General features: G+C 41.6%; 1 protein-coding gene across 2 annotated transcripts in view; it reads right to left on the minus strand.

Annotated features, from left to right (window-relative positions):
- SPATS2 (spermatogenesis associated serine rich 2) overlaps positions 1-20,497 on the minus strand; it is a 45,951-nt gene extending 25,454 nt beyond the window's left edge. Inside the window, exons 1-2 of one of the 2 annotated variants that reach the window (XM_063119954.1) lie at positions 20,445-20,497; positions 10,921-11,214 (exon numbers count right to left, since the gene is read on the minus strand). In XM_063119954.1, coding sequence (XP_062976024.1) covers positions 10,921-10,945 — 25 coding nt within the window. In that variant the 5' untranslated portion in view covers positions 10,946-11,214; positions 20,445-20,497. Of the gene's footprint in view, positions 1-10,920; positions 11,215-19,658; positions 19,721-20,444 lie in introns of those variants that run through there. The other variant, XM_063119953.1, reaches the window with a different exon arrangement.
- Positions 20,498-22,041: the final 1,544 nt, after the last annotated feature.

Consider the following 22,041-nt stretch of genomic DNA (forward strand, 5'->3'; position numbering starts at 1 on the left):
GTTCTAGAATACTATTCCAACCACAGGATTTTATTTATTTATTATTTATTTATTGCATTTATATCCCACCTTTTTTCCTCCAAGGAACCCAAGGTGGCATACATAATCATCATCCTCCACTCCATTTTATCCTAACAACCTGTGAGGTAGGTTGGGCTGTGATTGGCTCAAAGTCACCCAGTAAGCTTCCATGGCCGAGTGGAGACTAGAACCTGGATCTCCCAACTCCCAGTCCAACACTTTAGCCACTATACCACACTGGCTCTCCAGTGTGAATTCCAACCACAAGATTTGTGTAGTTCCACAAGCAGGAAGGAACCACTGGTGGAAAGAATTTCCCCGTCCTCCCTGCAGCCCTGGCTACACCCCAATCATCTCCAGAATTCTAGATTCTAAAATTCAAAACATAGCTCCTTGAAAGGGAGCATATATGATTTACAATATAGTAGTAGTAGTACAGCAAATTCTATTCCATTAATAGGCTTTTGATTGTAATTACCACAACGAGAGCATTTAATTATAAATTTCTCATGAGTGGATAACCTTTAAAGGTCTACAGTTTCTGACTTTCCACTGACATGTTCAGAGATGTAAAGAAAGCTCTTGGGGACTACGGCTATGTTCTAAGTGCTGCTTAGCTTCACGTTTCTCCTCAGCTTCTTTTCATTCCTCACTGTAGCAATGCTTAGACTGAAAGCTTATTGCTAAGATACAGCAGTCTTGACCTTCCTGGAGTTGCTACCCCTAGAACTGATGAGGTGGCTGTTATCACTGATCTCCACTGCTGCTCTAAGAGGCTGGAGGGATTTATCCCTCATTCAGCAACTGCTTATTCACACTCTGTCCATACTGCCTGCCTGTACTTGAAGTGGTACAGCCCAAGAAAAGCTTTGGAACAGCTTTCCCCAATCTGGGTAACCTCCAGATGTTTTGGATTACAACTCCTATAATCCTTGACCATTGGACATGCTGGGTGTTCTAGTTCAAAACACCTGGGCATCAGGGTTGGGACTGGCTGTTGTAGAGGCTCTCATATTGCCCTGGCTGGAGGAGCTGACGTGTGGAATAATTTGTATCTTCATGTTCCTTTTTACTCAGGAATCACAGACTTAACACTCTTCTAATGAGGCCAGCTTCCTACCTGAAGAACCACAATGTTAGAGGGGGGGGGGAACATGACAGCTGTCAGGATAAGTTAAGCACAGTACAGGAGGTTCAGTCATTTCTAACCTCACTATAATTTATTTATTTATTATTACATTTATATACCACCCCACAGCCGAAGCTCTCTGGGCGGTTTACAATAAGAGCCACTTGGCATGTTGCAATGGTCAATGTGTTGTGCTAGAAAACATTTGCCATGCAGATTGTTTCTAGGACTACAGAGCAACCACTGTATCATATAAGGTGGGGACTCACATCTTCACACATGCCAGAAGGTCATAACCAATCAGAGCTTCAAGTCCTATGTCTGCTGTGCACTCCTGGGTGTTTACAGAGTTCTCCCCTTCAAACATGATGATGTGCATAGCACACACAAAGGGTGCACATCTGTCATGTCAAGTATGAAGTGACCCTTAGCCTCCAAGATAACATTTCCATAAAATGCAGAGCAAGCTGACTGAGTAAATAACACACACTTTGTTTTCCAGGCGATATCAGGAAATACTTTTATGGCACTTCTAATTACTCATCCTATTTATCTTCCAATTCACAGAAAATGTCATTTCATAGTTAGCAATTTTAATCTAATAAGAGAGCAAGATTAGAAAATAATAAACCCTTAGAGTAATTTTAAGTTGCAGAAACGAAACTGTTCTCTCAGGTGGTTCCTAGCAACTCCTGAAAAGCAAAGAATTCAAACATCGCCTTAACGTCAGCTTCTCAGTGCTCTGTTCAGTCCTATCTGAAAATGCTTTTCTCTCTTCTCCAGAGAAAACATACTGAAACTGCTGATAAACAAACACCTATGGGTTTGAACCCAAATATAGAGAAAATGGCAAATAGAGATCTGTTCAGGAGCAACAGAATTAGAGCTAGTAATCTGGTACTGCAGTGACAACATACACTGCCAAGTTTCAGATCTGTCTATTCAGCCCTTTTCTCAGTATCAGCCATGGAAACTACTCCCCCTGTACCCCCAAATTTCTGATTATAATGGCAGAACGTGATTTACTTCACAAACCCTTAACATAGGGCCACTACAGTGAGCCTATAAATCCTCCCATATTGATCCAGTGCACTGTATTTAAGATATTTTGTTCAAAATTAAAGCAGTCAAAATATTCTTATAAAGAGTTCCAGGCAGGCTTGAACAGTCTACAGCTTTGGCCAAAGCAGACAGACACAAGCACTTCTACAGCCCCTGTACTGGCCATGTGTGTATATTTTGACAGCAAACATCTAGTGAGAGCTGTGGTCTACTGCACGTGCATATGCCTAAAGTTTCATTCAGGACCTAGTAGTTGATCCAGTGCCTAGATTTTTAGAATGTTCACTTGAAAGCCGAATCATGTATATATTCACTTATGAAGTCCGTCTTACCAAATTCAGTGGAACAATGTTTATTCTACAATATGCACAGGTCCGCAAACTTCATGTTGTAAGTATTTTCTGGCCTGCATCATTGTGCAGATTGACTTGAAGATATACTGTACACTATGCTTCAGCATTTAGTGACAAAGCTGCAGACTTCTGCAGGAGTACCTATGTCTCCCTCATGTTCTCATTATTTCTTCTTCATTACATCTCTTATTATTCTTCCTGCCATCCTGACCCCTGCTGAAACACCCCACAGTCTGTAAAATCTCAAATTGGCAGTTTTAGAATTTAAACCTAAAAATTGTACAAATCTGCATCCCTTATATTGATTTGTACTACTAATACAAGATTTATATTTCTTTGACTATTAAATAAGGATTTTTAATATTATCTGCTAAGCTTAAAGGTGCACACTAAAAGGAGACCAGAAGTTTAATGCCTCTCAGCATTTTCCTAACTCACATTACACTATGTTCAGCCTTCCTTTTGGTTTTTTTGGAGCATTTACCTTTGATGTTTTGCTCATATGCAAAAGTACCATTTCTGATCAGGCTTGACTTTGTGGAGGGAATAGGATCATTTGTTTGCAGGAAATCAAGTAACAGAAATCTCCAACTGGAAAACTTATAATCAGGAAGAAAGCTAAATTATAAACAGGCTTGTTGATAAGTTTTCCATTTGAGACTGATGTGTAGCACAAATGATTCTCCAGGTGCATTCTACTATAGTACAACCCCAGAGATGAGGAAGTTCTCTTGCCTTGAAGGGCACAATGACCTGTTTCAAATGACACAGCAGGACTCCTTGTGAGTTATTTAATCCATAATGAGCTGTGGCGACCATGGAGGCAACTTTTCATATCCAACCCCCACACAGGGATTGCCATGTTGTGTGAATCCGGCAAGCATGGTTATGTGAGGATTAAACAGCCCTCACATAACACAGTCAATTCTAAGGTTATGCAAGGATTAACTCTTGCAGAACCCATGCTCACCAGGTTCACATGATACAACCCCTGAGCAGGGGCTGGTATGCAAAATGGCAGTTGCATGCGCTGCTGCCTCACTGTGAGCTAAGTAACCCACAATGGGCTGACATATCATGCGAAGCAGCCCACTGTCTCATTATAAACCTTCCAGGGGCCATATGCTAAGAGTGTGCAAGGCAAAAGCCACATACACACCATTCATACACTCCCCTCCGCCATTCATGAACACCCATTCCCATCTCTCTCTCACACACACACATTAAGCAGGAAGCATTTTTCAAACCTAACTGTTGCTGGGGCAACAAGGATGGGGGGCATGGTCCAGTGGGAGGGGTCCCACAGACTGAATCCAGCACTACAGGCCACTAGTTCCTCAACCCAGTATAAACCCATTAAGAGGTCTATATGAAGAAGTATACAAAATTCTGATTGCTTGCGCAGTTAGCCATCGTTTTTGGACTATGCCCCTGTCTGGCAAGGAAGATTCAGGCAACAGATGGGGTCTCATTTCAAATATCATGTTCAGCTTTAGAAGCATTCTGAACCAGCAAGACTGCTTCCAGAAAAGGTATCGCTGACAACTGCATTTGTGGGCTTGTCTATACCATATGAGAAACAGCTGAATAAACAGTTTCTGAATAAACTCTTAGTCTCAAAAGTCACTTCAAGTGCTAGGAAATTAGTGGGACCACTATGTGCACCCATTATGAACCCCATAATTCATAGTGAAGGTGTTCACTATGTGCTATAGGGAGCCAAGACCAACTGCTTTCCCCTACATTGTGTGAATATGGTTTTAAAGGGGCATCACTCCAATTGTAATATGTAGCTATGGAACACTTTTTCACTTTGTAATGTGCGAAGCAGCTAACACATTCACTTTGAGCTGTCAAAGGTTATGGCATCACAAACATCCCTACCATCAGGTCAAAAGGAACAGTTGATCATGCACGTTTGCATTTCAGTTTATGTGAAATTTAAAGCGTCTTTTTTGCTATTACTTCAGACAATAGTGAATTAGCAGAACTAATCTTTAAAATGTTTACTTGTACATTTGCCACCAAGGAGCATTACTCAGATGGTTACCAGTGCTTTTCCATGGAATTTCTAACTAGTTAAATTTATGACTAATATCTTCTCTCTACTTCGAATCATTCTGTAATGAGAATGGCTCACATCTGGACTAATGGAGTCATAATTCAAATGCACATCATCTAGTGGAAGGTATAATACAGAGTAATATTAAGGCAAGGCATACGAATCCTAGAGACAAAATGTTCCTTGGCTACTTTCAGACATTTTCACAATTATTTTTCTTAACATTTCATCAATAGTGAATAAAGTTGGACTAATATGGGAAAGGTCTGCATGCAGCAAAGCCATCCTAGCTACAGTGTCATGAGGTGGATGATCCATCAGGTGAATTGGCTGGGGTGGCTTTAGCTACCTTATACTTTCTCCCACTGGGTGAGGCAAAGCCTACTTCATGCACTGCAATGCCATCCTAATCAGAGATTCCTCTCCCTGCCTCCTTCCCAGTTCTCCAATACCCTCCCATGCCAGGGAGTGGGGCCCTCCGAGGGTAATGGAGCAGGGCCCTTAGAGAGAGCCCAAGCATCCATGAGCAAGATGGGGAACTTCCATGGGCTGGAAGTACCCCACCCCTGCTCTATGGTGTCTCTCCTTTTCACATAAGAAGACCCTTCAGCTGCAATCATAAACATATGGAAATCATTTCCAATATCAATAGGGCTTACTTTGAGGTAAACATGGTTTTTGCCGCAGTATCCTCTTACACCAGTAATTTACAAATAATAAAAGCAGGAAACATCAGGCAGTTGCAAGTGTATCATTGCTAGCTCAAAAGGTAAATATTGCAGGGAGCAAAACAACTACTTCATAAGCCTGCTTCTATCAGGCAGACAAAGCAACCACAGCTAGATGACAACGTTCAATATGAACACTTTTACTGCCCACCTCCTACATTATACAAAGTCTCTCAGGCGTTCAATATAAGTGGTGTGTGTTGAATATGCATGATGGAAACACAGCCACCCAGTTGTCTGTCAGTTTCATATAACCACCTCTCATAAAGCTACTTTGCAGATTAGGCTCTTAAACGGGATAAGATACTTGCCCGTTCAGTCCCCACAGAGATTATCTGTACTCTCCTGAAGATAATCTGCACAGACGGTGTCTAAGTTAATTCTTTTAAAAATCTGAGCTCCAGATGCTTTTTTATCCACACCTGTTGCTTTTAACCAGATGTCTACAATTTCATCAGCTAGAACTGCAATTAACCACCATCTACAAATGTGAAAATATAATTCATAAATTGTTTTAAATATTGTATTAAAAACCTATTGTTCCAGGTACAAGCAACATTAGTTAGGATGATAAAATGTTCCCTCTTTTGCTATCAGTTGCCCCCAACCTGATGCTCAACAGATGTTTTGGAATACAGCCCCTAGGATTCCTGATCATTGGCCATTCTGGCTGGGGGGGGGGGTGATAGTAGTTGAAGCCAAAACATCTGGAGGGCACCAGGTTGGGAAAAGCTGCTATAGCCAATCAGGAGAGGCCACCAGTGAGGGAGGAAGCAGCAGCCAGGCACCTCTCCACCGTGCCTGGGTCCAGCTCCAGCTGAGAGCCCCCTCCCTCCTGCTACCAACTGTCTCTGCAGAGGCCACCAGTGAGGGAGGAAGCAACAGCCGGGCACCTCTCCATCGTGCCTGGGTCCAGCTCCAGCTGAGAGCCCCCTCCCTCCTGCTACCAACTGTCTCTGGAGAGGCCACCAGAGAGGGAGGAAGCAGCAGCCAGGCACCTCTCCATCGTGCCTGGGTCCAGCTCCAGCTGAGAGCCCCCTCCCTCCTGCTGTCAACTGTCTCTGCAGAGGCCACCAGTGAGGGAGGAAGCAGCAGCCAGGCACCTCTCCACCATGCCTGGGTCCAGCTCCAGCTGAGAGCCCCCTCGCTCTTGCTACCAACTGTCTCTGCAGAGGCCACCAGTGAGGGAGGAGGCAGCAGCCAGGCACCTCTCCACCGTGCCTGGGTCCAGCTCCAGCTGAGAGCCCCCTCCCTCCTGCTACCAACTGTCTCTGGAGAGGCCACCAGAGAGGGAGGAAGCAGCAGCCAGGCACCTCTCCACCGTGCCTGGGTCCAGCTCCAGCTGAGAGCCCCCTCCCTCTTGCTACCAACTGTCTCTGCAGAGGCCACCAGTGAGGGAGGAAGCAGCAGCCAGGCACCTCTCCACCATGCCTGGGTCCAGCTCCAGCTGAGAGCCCCCTCCCTCCTGCTACCAACTGTCTCTGGAGAGGCCACCAGAGAGGGAGGAAGCAGCAGCCAGGCACCTCTCCACCGTGCCTGGGTCCAGCTCCAGCTGAGAGCCCCCTCCCTCCTGCTGTCAACTGTAACTGCTGAACTTTGCAACTAAGATTGTAGTGCCTGAATTTGTTTTCCTTTTCCCCCTCCTCCTCCTCCCCAATCCCCTTTCCTTTTGTGTCATGTCTTTTAGATTGTAAGCCTGTGGGCAGGGACTGTCAAGAAATACTTTTGTAAGCCGCCGTGAGAGCCTTTTTTGGCTGAATGGCGGCATAAAAATCCTTAAATAAAATAAATAAATAAATAAATAAACCATAGGCTTCAAAAAGGTCTGTGAATCCCTGAACAAGTCAATCAAAGGAGATAATTTGGACGGAGGACATTATTAGTTTTTTGCACAGCTGCCAGGCCCTCTACTGGTTGAAGATCCCTACAGCTTTTATTACATTTACTTCTTGTTCTTTCTCTGATGAATTTAGGATACCTTACGTATTTGGTTTTGTTTTTTTATCCTTACAACCTCTGAGACAGAGTTGGCTAAGAGACAGTGACACGTTGACTTGTCCAATGCCATCAAGCAAACTTTAGGACTGAGCTCGGATTTGATTCAAGATCTCGCCAATCCAACTTTCCATTACACTGGGGCTGTTCACATGACACAACAGCCCACTGTGGGTTATTAATCATTACCATTCTACATAATGTTCACTAGCCCGTAAAGAGCTGTGATGAAAGGTAATTCCTTCAACATCTGTTTGAGGGCCACAGAAAGGCTCAATAAAGAATTGTTCTGGTAGCGTAAGGGAATAAATTTTTATTGAGTGACTGACTATCACCAAGTTCAATGAGGCTTACTCCCTGATTAGTTGTGTAGCCTCCTTTAAAAGTAATTTACAATTTTGAACGTTGCCCTGAAAAATCAAAATACACAAGCAGAATCTCACAAGCTTCAGTTTGTGGGATAAAGCCTTGAGCCACGAAGCCAGCCTATTCTCACATCTTCCTCGATTTAACATTCTGGGATAAACAAAGCAGCAACATGATGCATCAGAAAGATCCCAAATTATGCTTACAGTGCTTCCCAGGCATCCAAGTCACTAAATGCAATGCTTATTGAAGTCGACAGTTACATGTTGTCATACGGGACACAAGGATGTCAAAGATGAAAAAGTACATGGAAAATCCAGATGTGTATGCAATTCAATAGCATAACAGAATGGCTCACTGCTCTTCATGTTTTTTAACTAGGCAGAACCTTTGCAGCACACACTGCAAGCTCTATTATATGCAAATAAAAATCAGAGCCAAGGCTGCTATTGATTCTATTTGAAAAGTTGGTTGCTAGCTACAAATGTGAAGTCTGTAAACACCACACAAGTCAGCCCCACTCACAATAAATCATAATCAGAAGGTAGTGTGGTAGAAGAACATCCCACAAATAGCCAATTTTGGGATAGAACAGCAAAGTAACTTGAAGACTATTTATTGGAGCTTGAAAAGCTTGCAAGATAGTTATTTTAACTGAATTTGTACCAAGCTCCTCTAAAACAACACCATTTTACACTTTATTACAAACATTGCAGTGACTCATTTGTTTTATGAAAATATGTATATCTTTAGACATCAAGAGCATAATGAGAAAGGCTGTCCTGATAAATTCTGCCCCCACAATACTGACAGCTTGTCTATCAAGACAAAGTTGATATGGCAATATCTTATCAGACTACATTCTGCTGTTAAGTGTGAAAGAGTTAAACTACAAGCTGTGACCTGAGAGGAGTTCAGCAATGTTGACTTACCTACTGGTTTAGGAAATGATACAATTTGACTTCATTTGTCTCTTTTCAGTAAGATACAATATTATTTGGAGCAAGACTAAATTAAGCACCTTTTCCGTTGCATCGGTGGTCACCTAAAAATATTTAGGCTCAGTTTTTTTTAAAATGAGAAAGCCAAATGAAACCAGATGTTTGAACTTCTATAAGCTACATACAGCAACTGTTATATGCTGGTGCAAATAGTATGCCATGCTTACCACTACATGTAAATTTCACTAGGAAGGCTCGCTTTCTGAGAGCTTCCCATCAAAGATACACATAGAGAACTAAAAGCATGCAAGATCACAACAGTAATCTAAATGCTGGTTGAATGTTATTTTCTACTTGAAACTGATTGCTATATATAAAATGTGTAATGTTTGAAGCAAGTCTGCATCTTTGCTAGTACGTACAAACTAAGCCAGAATGGTTTCTGCACCATAACCCTATGTACAGTATAACGCTTCAGATTGCACTGTTTTTACCTTCACTAGAAGAAAACGCGTAAGCAGGATGAAACATACCTTTCATTTCAGAACATGGAAGTGGCAAGAAGTGGGGTGGGTAGGAGAAAGAAAAAGAGAATGAATCCAGTTTCTCCTACATGTGTCAGTACTTATTATTCAGAGATCTCAAGTAGGTTCAGTCTTCATAGTGCAACTACAGAGGCCTGGAAGAAGTCCAAGGCACTTGATTGCCCAGCCTTCTAAACAACTATTTAGTAGCTTGGTAACTATTTAGTAACTATCTAGTAACTTGGTAAGTTGGGTAAGCCTTGAAGCGGGCTGCTACCTAAAAAACTGAATTATTTTTCCCACCCTTCTGCCAGAAAGTGTGTGTCACCTGGAGAATTTCCATTTTTGCCTTAATAGAGACTTCCACAACCTTCTAGCTGAAAGCTACAAGATTAAAAAAAATACATGGAGCAGTCTCAGTGTGCTAGTAACCAAGAATATGCTCCACTAAAGCATAAACCTTTCACTTATACCTCCTATTTTCAGACATAACAGCACAGCCCACTAATGCAACTACAATAAAGCATTTAAGTACACTGGAAAAAGAGTAGTCTGGAACCAAGTGCCTGGTCTAGGATGGTGGGCCACAAGTTTTTTCATGGTATGAATAGTACATATAACAATTTAGCAGCTGGAAATAAGGAGTGCCCAGCCAATTTTGTTAAGCTATATTCTAGCAGTTTGCAAAATGGAGGCCAAATTAAGGCTGGCAACAAAATTGGTCATGGTAGGTAGTAGGTATATTGAAGATTATGGCACAAGAGTAGTTAGATCATATTGCACTACACAATAGACTCGTTGCAAATGCAGGAGAATTCTTTCACCAGCAACTTGTTTTCAATAATCCAAACAATCTTAAAAAGAGGTCAGATAGCCATCAAAGATCAGGAATGCAAACAAAGCTTGTACATCTGAAGTTACCATGGTGTCAAATAGGAGCCCTCACCCCAGCACTGCCTCCTAAAATCATCCTGCCAGGAAGGACCAGAGCCACCATAGAACAGTGCCTCCAACTTCCATCCCAGCTAGTTGATTGTGACCAATGGTACTAAAAAGCTGCTGAGAGGTCTAGAACCAACAGGGACACATTTCCCCATCTAGTTCCTGGTGTAGATTGTCCAGCAAGGTATACACTATCTGAAACAAAAGTGAAACGTTCATGCAGGTAAACAAATCTTTAGTACAATCCTTATTGGGCTTAAGCTGCCAAATAGACACACCTCATTTTAAAAAGGCCAATGCTACTTAAAGCAGTGCCAGAGTGACACAGGCCTCCCTAGGGAGGTAGAGAGTTTCCAGCACAGACACCAGCTTTTCTGTGACCAACCCAGAGGTATGTACATTTCTCAAATGGGCCGAGGGAAAGAATGTCAACTGTTAATAATGAGGGTCATGAAGCAACCATCAATTTTCACATGTTGTCTGTTTGCTTAAATTCCTAACACTCGGAAACGTCCTGAGATCCCCAAGGCATTCTTCTTTTGGGTTGAAAAGGAAATAAGGAGCACACTGTTAGAACTGGATATATATTTGAGAAAACTTGAATAGAGTTTTAGTTTTTCTTTTTTATATATGTACTTAAGGAGACAGTTTCAGAATCCCCAACTCAGAGGACTTAACTCTTTTATCACTGACTACCCCCCCCCCAACAAAACACCTTAATTGGCATCTATCTATAACACAACATTCCTTACTAATTATGTTAAATCTTACTAAATACGTTGTACGTTAAATCTTACCTTTTTGGTTTTGCTTTTTAGACATTATAGCTTGTCTGCATTTAATGTTTGATTACACAACAAAGAATCCTTTTCCTCAAATGCCAGAGCACCAGGTCGAATTCAAGCGCTGCTTTGCATCAAGACAAGAAATGGAAAAAATCTGCTTGAAGACCGCAATCCTGTGTGCTCCAAAGTCAATAGTTGTTAAAATTCCTGCTAGCCAGACTACAGATCACTGCAGATCCTTCTTCTTAGCACCAATCTTCTGTCATGGAGCACAAACACAGCAGTTCATGTTACCGTGTTCAGATTCTGAAAAAACAAATGTACAAGAGGAGTTTAATTTACTAGTATGGCAGCATATTGCAGTTTCTGTGCAAGAACATTCCTCAAAGTTTGCATTTGAAGCCAATTGATGTTTCTTAAGGAGAAGTGTAGAGGTAGGAGTCAAGAAAAGGCCATCTAAATACTCAGCAAGATCTCAGGCAAGCTTTGTCCTGAATTTTAAACAGCTTGCAGTTCCAGAATTGGAACTAGTGCATTGTTAAAATACCTTTTGAAAGTATTAAGGTGTTAGGATTACACATTAGCAGAAGCAGCAATAAAACATCTTAGTACAATAAATACATTATTTTCTAAGGGTAGGACTTATTAACAATAATTAGAATTTGAGAGAAGCTTGGAAAATTTGTGCTTCCTTAGGCATGGCAACACTACTTAACAGAATATGCAGTACTGAAATTATGGCACGCTCATTTTTGGAAGGAACTTTATCCTAATTGTAAACAGCTCGCTTTTAAAAAAGAAAAGAAAAGAAACTTTTTTATATATATAAAAAGTGGCTGCTTTGTTGCCTTTTGCAGTTGTAAGCTGTAACATTGCCATGCAAGACAACAGGTGAAATAGAAAACAGTAGGGTACTACATTTATAAAGAATCATTTTCTCTTTGGCTGAAAACTCGTATCATTCCACTAGGAAAAACTTCAGACCTAAAATAAAATTTAAAAAAGGAACTTCAGGTCATATTTAAGGCTAATCAAAACCAAAACACAGAAGTGTTCACAATGCGCTCTTGATGATACGGCCCAACGCAGGATTTTATTGAACAGGTTCAGGTATTAACTTCCACCTTAACTAGTTTACTTCTGTGCTTTTGACACACTATGGGCCAGAGGTGGGGAACTCCTATCTGTGCTAGTCGGCATAGCCAATAGTGGTGATGGGAACTGTACTCTAGCAATATCTGGAGGGCCATATGTCCCCCACCCCTGGTATAGATATTTCAGATTTCCTTGACCCTGGTTCCACCCACCACCTGTTTCTCAGCATTTATAAACCAGATGAAGCCTTTATAGAAGTGAGCAGAGTAAGCACACAAAGGGGAGTGCACTAGCCCTAGTCCATCTCAGTTTTCTGTTGCCTTCTACTCCTGGAGGGCAATATTTTGAAGAGAGCCACCTGAATCCATGAACAATTCAGAATGTTGAAAAATCAGCATTCAAAAGCGCATGGAGCCTCCACAGATACTTAAGGCTCTCCTCTTCAGAATGTCACCCTCCACAAATAGAGAGCAACAGAAATGTGAGAACAAGGTTAACATGCGCCCTCTCCCTGCGTTTACTCTGCTCAGTTTAATAATGCCTGAATAGGGCTATGCTCACTGGGTGTGTTTAGATGACACAATAACCAACCATTTGTTAATAGTCAATTCCATGGTTGATTATTTAGGGGGTTCTCCCCACATGACATAATAATAGACTGTGAGTGGACTATTAACACATGGTTTACTGTAGCTGATCACCACCCTCCCACCAATAGGCAGTGGTGGTTCCCATTAGAATCCCCCTTTGTGCCAGGCCATTGGGCAGCCATGCATGTCCCATCCCTGGGTGGAGCACTGCGATCGGTGGTTCCCCACATGCTTCCCAGGACATGCACGCACTATTCCTGGGAGGGATGGGGTGAAGCACTGCAAGCTGCTATCCTCCCTGAGCCATCCTCCCATTCCTGTGCAAAGGATTTCTCCCCTAAAGCTACAGGAGAGAGAAACTTGCAAAGCAGGGCAGCTACAAGCATCTCTCATGTAGCTTTCACCCTCAAGGATTTCAGGAGTGGGCAGTGGAAGGATCTGTCCTGTAACCTGATGTAGTAACCAACTGTAGCATGGAAAAGGCTTGGGAGATGACATAATAGTCAACAGTTGACTATCTAAGCAACCGTTGACTATCATGTCATCTGAACCCAGTCACTGTGTTTGTGGGATGGGGGTGGATGGGAGGAAAGCAAGGGGCAGTCCAGACAAAAGAGTTCTCTAACCATCCACTACTCTCTTGATAGTCTTCCTCGCCCCTGGTTCCTAAAGGAGGGGGCGCTATTATTATTGCCTTCCTATCATGGAAGACTCTAGAGAAAATAACCTATGGGTCTTCCATCCCCTAGTTTAGAATACATAGAAGCCTGCTAACTGTGGGCAGTATCCAATGGGGCTGCTGCACCTATGCAATTGATGTAGCACTAGCATTAAGTGATCTCTAGCCTGCCACTAATAGCATAAGCGGGCACAACAAGTTGTCAGGGAAATTTGTCATGCCCACTTACACTATTGCTGTTGCACTAGAGGTCAATTGCATACGTGCAGCAGTCCTATTGGATATTGCCCTCTGCCTGAATAAAAGTCATTCCAGTAAAAGATACTAAAGAAAATGATGTGTAAATATACAAATAAATTGGGTTTTATTCTTTATTAAATAACATATTTATGACAGTTTATCTGAAAGGTCTTTGAATTTATAACTTCATTCCTACTTGAATGAAGTGCCTGTCATTTTAACACAAAGGTTATGTTCAACTTACTTGTTAAGTGTCAAGAATAAATATACACCTGCCAAATGTATATAAATTATTCCCCATTGTAGCAGACACTACAATGCTTAGTGGCTGGTAATAAGACCGAAATTAATAAATTCACCACCCAAAGGGTTTGACTCAGAGTACCTATTCTAATAAAAATTTCAATTTTTTTAACTATACTAGAACCCAATACACAGGCTAACCAGCTGCAAATATTATTTTAGCACTGTAAAGGCTCAATGTGCTTTCAAAGAAGTATAGTCCAGTTCGTAACTTGTTCATTCCTAGAGGGCAAATTTGCTGCCTTCAGTGGTGCTTTAAAACCAAATGGTAAAAAAGTAGGTCCAAAGAATCTTCAGGGGACATTTCCATTGTCAGTACAACAGATATTTTACTTAACAGTTGTGTGCAAGTAGCTGTGTCTACATGGGTTTTGTTTCCATATCTTTCTTTTTCTCTGCTCCACACAGGCAGGAATGCATCCATGAAATAGAATCTTAGTTGGGAGAAATGCTCAGGCCCAAAACTTTGAGAATACTAGTTCAAGATAGGGTATGTTTGCCCACCATAGAGCATGTCAGGAATATATAACTTTGCCTTTTAAAAAAACAGTTGCTCCCAATTAAGGCATTAAATAAGCTTCCCTGCACTGGTAATTCTTCAGCTTGTGATACACTTCCCCACTAACCAAGAATGGAAATCATAAGTACTACATTAACATAGTAGGGCTGCAATACAAAGAAGCCAGTGGCAAAGACATAAGGGAACCATGTATGCAAGCTATTTTTGAAACAAAATGGTGGCTTGCTTCACACATCAGAGTGACCTCTATCTCCAGTTGCTACTGGATTTCCTTGCCCACACGTAACTGGCACCTTTGGATTGTTGCCCAAGATAATTCATTCATTCTTAATTACCGAAATCCCCAACAACACCATTTACATTTCTTCCCTCACCTCTCCCACATGCATATATAATTCTACAGATTTGAAGTTAGCATTTCATGCATTCGATGAAAAGGACAATGTCCACAAAAACTTATAACAGAACAGATTTGCTAGTTTTAAAGGTGCCACAAGATTCTTTGACCCTGTTCAGATGACACGTTAAGCCATGGTTAGGCCGCTAACCCTTTTGCAGCAAATGGTTAATGAGCATGTTTAATTGTGGTTATGTAGCCACCATGGTTAAGAATAGTTCACAAGACATGTTAAGTCATGGTTCACACAACATGTTGAGCCATAAAGTTTAGTTCAAAATGCTTAACCACCGTGGCTTAGCATGTCATTGAACAGGGTCTTTGTTAATTTTGCTGCTAGCACGGTTTTTACTGATTAGCATGACCTATAATTTAAAGAGAACACTTATTGGATCAATTCTTCCAGCCCTTTTTAAAACAATAATCTTAAGAGTCCAGGGGATTCATAACAAGAGAGCTGATCACTGCCCATGAATAACTGCCCTGGGACCAACACTTTTAGAGTTTAACTCTAAAAGTGTTAAGTAGAACCCAGGACTGCTTCACACAGCCAGCCACCTCACATGGAGGCACTGCTTTATCCAGCCAAAAGACAACCATGCACATGAGGGACTTGAGAAATAATAATGGCTTGATATGATCAAAACCTGCAAGTTATCAAGACATGGACTGACTGTATCATCTGTTCAGAGTGAACAATTCTAAAAACCATAAGCAAAGTTATAAGCACTAAGAAGCAGCCAGCTATAATGAAGTGAGCAGCCTTCAATTAATAGTTTTATACAAGTATTCCCCAACCTTTTCACCTCCAGATATTTTGGACCAACTTCCATCAACCAAAGAAAGCATGTCGGAATTGTTAGGAGTTATAGTCCAAAACAACTGGAGAACACCAGGTTGGGGAAATCTCGTTTATACACTGCTATCAAAATTCTTAAGACTGTACTAAGTTTCATAAGCAAAAAAGAAGAGAAAAAAAGGCAGATCTCTGTCCCAAAAGAGATTATAATCAAGGATCGTCAGTGGGGAAGATGGAAAGAAAGGAGGGGGTAAAGGGTTGAATGTGAGCAAATAAGGATTATAGTGCATATCCTTCAATAGTAGTGGTAAGGGGGTTAAATAAGGTAATAACCCCAAATATTTTATTTATTTTATTTATTTATTTAATATAAATATCACAAACCAGGGGCGGGGGGATATAATTGAGCTTGTATACTGACTATTTGGCAATCAATCTGGCCAAGGGCTGCTTCGCATAATTTTAGCATGCAACTGTTATGTACATTTTTAAATAAGTACACAGTTCAGGTAGCTCCTGTTTCAATACTCACAACACAAAATCATAGTGGAATCTTTGAATAGTCTCATGTGAAGCAGCCCTAAACACACTTGGTTTTACACCCTTGGTTTGTTTTTTTCAAATTCTTAGACTATAACTAGATTGCTATTTCTTTCAAATAGGAAGAACGCATATAGCTCAAACTATGCAGAACGTAACATGCAAAACACTTTACTATGGTTGGAGTGGGCCCAAAAGTTATACAGGATTTTGACATCCCACTGATCTCATAAAGAGAGGTGCAAGCATGTGCTTGACTATCCTATAGAAGCCAATGGGATTTTTGCTGCATCACCCTGTATCTTTTTAATCCTCATATCACTGTTGGCCCTCATAGCAACTTGCACTTTACAGCTCCATCTGCTACCATGTCTATGGGTGAGCAGAGTTTCAAGCTTCTTGAATATATATGGAGTTGTACTATCTTCTAGTATACTTCCATGAAAATTTCCAAATATTTCCAGATCTTGATATCTTTCAGGAGAAGCTTTATAATGATTTTGCAAAGCAAAGGTACTCATGGGAAGCAAGGGAGCAGGGTAGTGTCTAAAAATTCATCCACCATATGACTGAAAACAGCAGCCAGAAATTTAGCTAATGTGTGGTCTTGTGGTAGAGAACAGGAGATAATATAAATGACTTAAAGTATTTTTATTCCACCTTTCCTTGAAAAAAGACTTGAAGGTGATTGCATTTAGAGCCATCAACTTGAAGAATGGAAATTAACCAATTGATTCCAAAGGTAAATAAAAAACACGTGATTATTTGAATGTTGCACTCTGTTTCAGAGCCATTCAGAAAGCACTGGTGGTCTCCCTGCTTTCAGAGTGCCTCTGAAGTTCAGGGCAACTATAGAGATCAGCTCCCACTCTTGGCCCATATTGTACTGACATGAGGAGTGGGGGAATCACCACTGACACACAATATTTCCCCTGATATACTAACAGCACAATCTTATGCAAGCTTATCCTGTGGGAAGAATCCTGATGATTTATTTTTATATTTAAATTTGTCAATATTGTTGATTGTTATTGTATTATTTTTATGTTACTTGCAAGCCACCTTGGTAGGATTACATAATAATATGTAAACCCCACTGAATTCAATGGGACTTACTCTCAGGATTATTAGGTTGTATAGGACTGCAATCTAATAAGGCAAACATCAAGGAGAGGCAAGAATACATTTAGACTAAGTTTCAGACTGACCATATGAATTACTACAAAATACAAAAATAATGCTGGGTACATATGATGTACATATATTTATGCAGCAAAATCTCAAAATTTTCTTTCTCAAAATTTAAGGAAACAAAACATGAAAAAGAACAAGCGAAGAAATTTAATTCTACAACTAACTAAGCAGAGCAGCAGAGATGAAGGTAAAGAAAGAAGAACAGCTCAGGAACATTTTAGCTTTGTAAGCCAAAAGAAGCAAAAATGGCATATACCTACATATACCACGTAGGCCCCAACAACATTCCACTTCAGTCAGAAATACTGTACAAAGACCTGGGTGGAAAAAAATTCAGAAGAACCACAGAGAATATCTAAGAGCACTTTTGGATGTAGTCAAATCACCAAAGATTGATAACAGCACAGAATGTTGATAAGTACAAAAGAATACCCTAAGCATATAAGCACTTTTGTAAAATAAAATAGTACTACTTTACTGATATACCTGGTTACATGAGCTACAAACCCAAACAATGTTTTAGTCCATCTTGACATACACATCTTTTTAAATCATAAGAACATAAGAGCCATACTAAATCAGACCAAAAGTCTGATTTTGGTGTTTCAAGTTTTTGGTGCACCACAGATTTATTTAAGGGGAGTATGATGTTGGCAGTTCACATTGGGTCAACATTTTCAGTAGATGTCTATGTCAAGCCCAATATCTCTTTCTTGGTAAGTCACAGCTAGCTCAATGTTTGTTTGTTTTGCCCCAATCTGCATTACTTTACACTTGCTTACATCGAAGTAACCTTAAAGAAGAAAATAACTGATGGATGATTGCATGGAAGCAAATTTCTTGCCACAGGCAACTGGCTAAGAGGCTATTTACAAATCTGGTCTGCTATTAATGAATGCAGAAATGCCACTTAATATCAGGTGAATAGTTTGGTTGAAGTGTGGCTTATAGAGCTAGAACCAAAATTGAGTTTTGTTAGAGTTCTTTTAATTAAAATACAAAATATCTCTTTGGGATAGACTAAAAGGGCAGATTTTGTGCTGAGAATATTCACTGATATCCATAGTCTGAAGACACATGACAGATTATTTCCAAGCGTGGATCATTTCTTCATATGCCTGAAAAGTAAAGCCCGCCCATCTGTCAGTCTATTCCTAGTTAGGAAAGAAATGCTGTTTTAAAGTGTTGCTTTTTCCCTTCCCACCCTAAAAAAATCTGAGCAGCAATAAGAATTGAATCGTGTGCATATTTAACTTATAATGTATCTGAAAAGCTTGATATTCTATGAACTATGCTAGTTCTATAGAAGGTATATGAAGCATTAGATGGCCTGTCTTTCTCTTAAACAAAGGCAGGAAGCACTTTCATTATGAATAAGGAGGCAAGTGAATGTTTGCAAAAGGAAGTAAGACTCATAGGACAATGTTTTCAAGTTCTTAATGAGGAAGAATTATTTTACTAATGGATCCGAAGTCATTCTAAAGAACCCTGTGGCAAATTAACATGCTTCCACTACAGCTAAAAGACACAGAGTTTTGCTTACATATCCATCTACAAATAGTATTCCTGCCATCACCATATTATCTGTTAAAAAAAACAAAAGAACTTTTTTTCCATTCTGGAATTTTGTACAAAGAAAGATTTTTTCCCCTTCCAAGCTTGAACAACATCTATATTATGCAGCAGCATCTGGCTAATTGGCTTTTGAGTACAGTAGTCTCTTACCAAGCTATTTTAGTCTTGTTGATCACATACATGAAGTTCTCAGCAAGGTGCACAACTTACAATTATTCTCACACAGTTCACAAGGTACTAGGTTTACTACAAATGACAAATACCCGAGAGAACAAAGATGTTTACCTCAAGTCGTACACCATGTCTTGTAGTCAAAGCACAGAAATATAATCATTTGTATTAAAACTATACTGAATTAATCTAAAAACCCACAAGTTTCTATTATTTTTAAGTATAATTTCAGATCTACCATTTACACAGCACAATTTTTCAGCATACTTAAGGCTGCAGGTCTAAGCACTCTAACTTCTGAAGCCTCTCAGATAATTTCTTAGGTTTGAAATAGCTTTTCTATAAAAATAAATAAATAAAAAGGTATTGTACGACTAAATTTGAAGTGCTGACACAAACCAATTGTTGGCAGCATAACCTGTTATGAATTATATGCATGGCAGAGCAAAGGATTACTGACTGGATATTCAATCAAGAAAGCTCTCGCTTGACCAGAGCATCCATCATTAGGATCGCCTCCTCCCACTCACGTTCTGCCTGTTGCCCTTTCCACCTCTATTTCATTCAGCCTAAATTCCCTGCACCCCATATTTCCCCCCACCTTCACCTTTCAAATACTTCTATTACACTTAAACGTACATTCCTACCTAGAGAACAGCAGTAATTCACTCCAGCAATGAAGCACTTCAGTTCTGCACAGTCTAAACTGCCATTTCCGTTGGAGAAGACATTTTTTCAAACACCCAATCGCCGCTGGTCAGATTTAAACCCTACAGTACAGCAACGGAGAGTAAAACTAGCAACAAGCCGACAGTATGCTGCTAGTGCAAAACACCCACACCCTTTCTGAGCCACCTCCACCTCTTCCCCTGCGCTTTCATAGCCCCTATTGTCACAATGCACCGCCTTCACCCTCCATCATTCCCATCCGCCAGTGCTTCGTTTCGGGATGGAAGGAAGAAGGGCTGAGGCCCAAGTCCGTCTGGGAACACGCCCCTCTGGGCTGGAAACCCAATCCCCGATACTGGGGGCTCCCTCCTGCTTAGTCAATGGCATGGGGGGAATGCACTCTGGACATGTTCAGGGATACCTTTGTGTCTAGACAGACATCCTTGCTGTACACAGGTTAAAAGATGCCAGGGCTGAGCCACAGCGAGCCCTGCCGCCGCCAACGAAACCCTCCTCCCACCGCCACATAGGCTCTTCGCTCCCACGCCTCAATGGCCTGCCTCTAAACCCACCCCACCTCACCGCCCGCTTTCCTAAGACGGGCCCATTCGCTCACTTCAGAAGCCCGGCTTCCCTTTCCCTTCCTCCCTCCTCGTCCACCACATCACTCCTTCCACCGCCGAAGCGCTTTCCTCCGTTGCCCCCCCTTTATGCCCTCATTAACAACGCCCCACCCCCGGTTCCCAGGCGCACCCCTTTCCTACCCCTCGACGGAGACGGCTGTCGCCACAACCGCTATCCTCCCGCCCCCTTTACCTCAGGCCGCAGCCGCCGCAAAGCACCGGGGAAGCGAGCCCCGCCCACCAGCAGGAGAGAGACCGAGAGCTGCGAAGAGTGCACGAGTCCCGCAGCCAATCGGCCAGGGGGAGCCTCTCCTCTTCAGCCAATGGAAAAGGCCTCTGGCTTAGGAAGAGCGTCGGCCAATAGCAGCAATGGAAGAGCGAGTTCTCTCCCGCCCATTCCCTCCCACGAGATAGAGGGCTGAGTTCGGCTCGAGAACAACGGAACCGCTCTAGCCACAGAAGCCTTTCGCCCGCTACCCAATCGCCCTCGCTGTTAGGAAGGACCAATCAGATAAAACGAAAGAGGTTGCTTTCGGGCGAATCGTGACGGCCTAAGCCAATCGCCAAAGCCATGGAACCTGAACCAATCCGGGTGCGTAGAGCGTGGAGAGAAGCTGCGTATGTCCAATAATCAAGGGCCAGGGAACAATAGCTGTCTCCAATCCCCTCCCTAATCCCCACCGCTTGGGCCAATGTAGACGGAAATGCCCTGAAGCAAGGCGAAAATGCTCGAATTTCCCCCGGAAAGAGCCGAGGAGGGAGTGGTTCAGATTACCGGAGGATTGATGTTCAACCCCCGCTCCCGTTTGGGGGCGGGATCTCAATTGCCAGCTTTTTTTTCTGGCCTTAAATATCTTGTCCCTTAATACACGTAACAATTCAATAGGTGAAACTACGTTTTCCATACAAATGCATTTTTATGAAAGGAAGACTTAGCTTTCTGCCTGTTGTGTATTTGTAAAGGCTCAAGATCCCTGCCAGAGGGGAAGAATTGCAACTCTGTTCAGTAACCAAAATTCCTAGAGTCGTTAGGGCAACGATGGGCAATTTGTGATCTTCCAGATGTTTTGGCCTACAACTCCCTATCATTCATCACTGGCTAGAGCTGTTGGGAGTTGTAGGCTAAAACATCTGGAGAGCCACAAGTTGCCCACCCCCACATTAGTGTCTTCTCCATCTTTATTTTATTTTTAAGTCCCCACCTCCACCCCCATGTTCCATCTCTACTCAGAAATTCAAAGCAGCTGCAACTTTGGGGTCCCGTAGTCACCCTCTAATCAATCAAAGAAGCATAAAAGCAGACTGATTATTCAGTGCTTAGGTGAAGGTATACTCAGAGCTTATCTGCCTGAACATATCTCTTCATATTTCCAAGCCTTATCTGTGACACTGCAGGTTCTTTAAGTGAGATGTAGTGAACCCTGGTTCAAGTTCAGAATCTGAACATGCATGATTGAAATCTCCAAATCTTCAAGCTTTGGGGCAACCCACCTTCTTCAAGTCTGCGCAGCTGTTGCTTTTCTGAAACATGTATACCTAGCCCCATACATATTTTCTGTGTTCAAATTTCTGCTTAGGAACAAAAAAGAAAAAAGGAGTTCCATTCATTTCTTTCAACACCTCTATGGTGACACCTGCTGGGTACAGCTGGGTTTACAGGTATTTCAAAACAACAAATCACCAATCTGCCTTCTGTAAAATGCAGCTGTGTGGATCTCAAGAAAAACTAGTAAAATAG

Source organism: Elgaria multicarinata, chromosome 3 (genome assembly GCF_023053635.1).
Source record: "Elgaria multicarinata webbii isolate HBS135686 ecotype San Diego chromosome 3, rElgMul1.1.pri, whole genome shotgun sequence".
Taxonomy (NCBI): domain Eukaryota; kingdom Metazoa; phylum Chordata; class Lepidosauria; order Squamata; family Anguidae; genus Elgaria; species Elgaria multicarinata.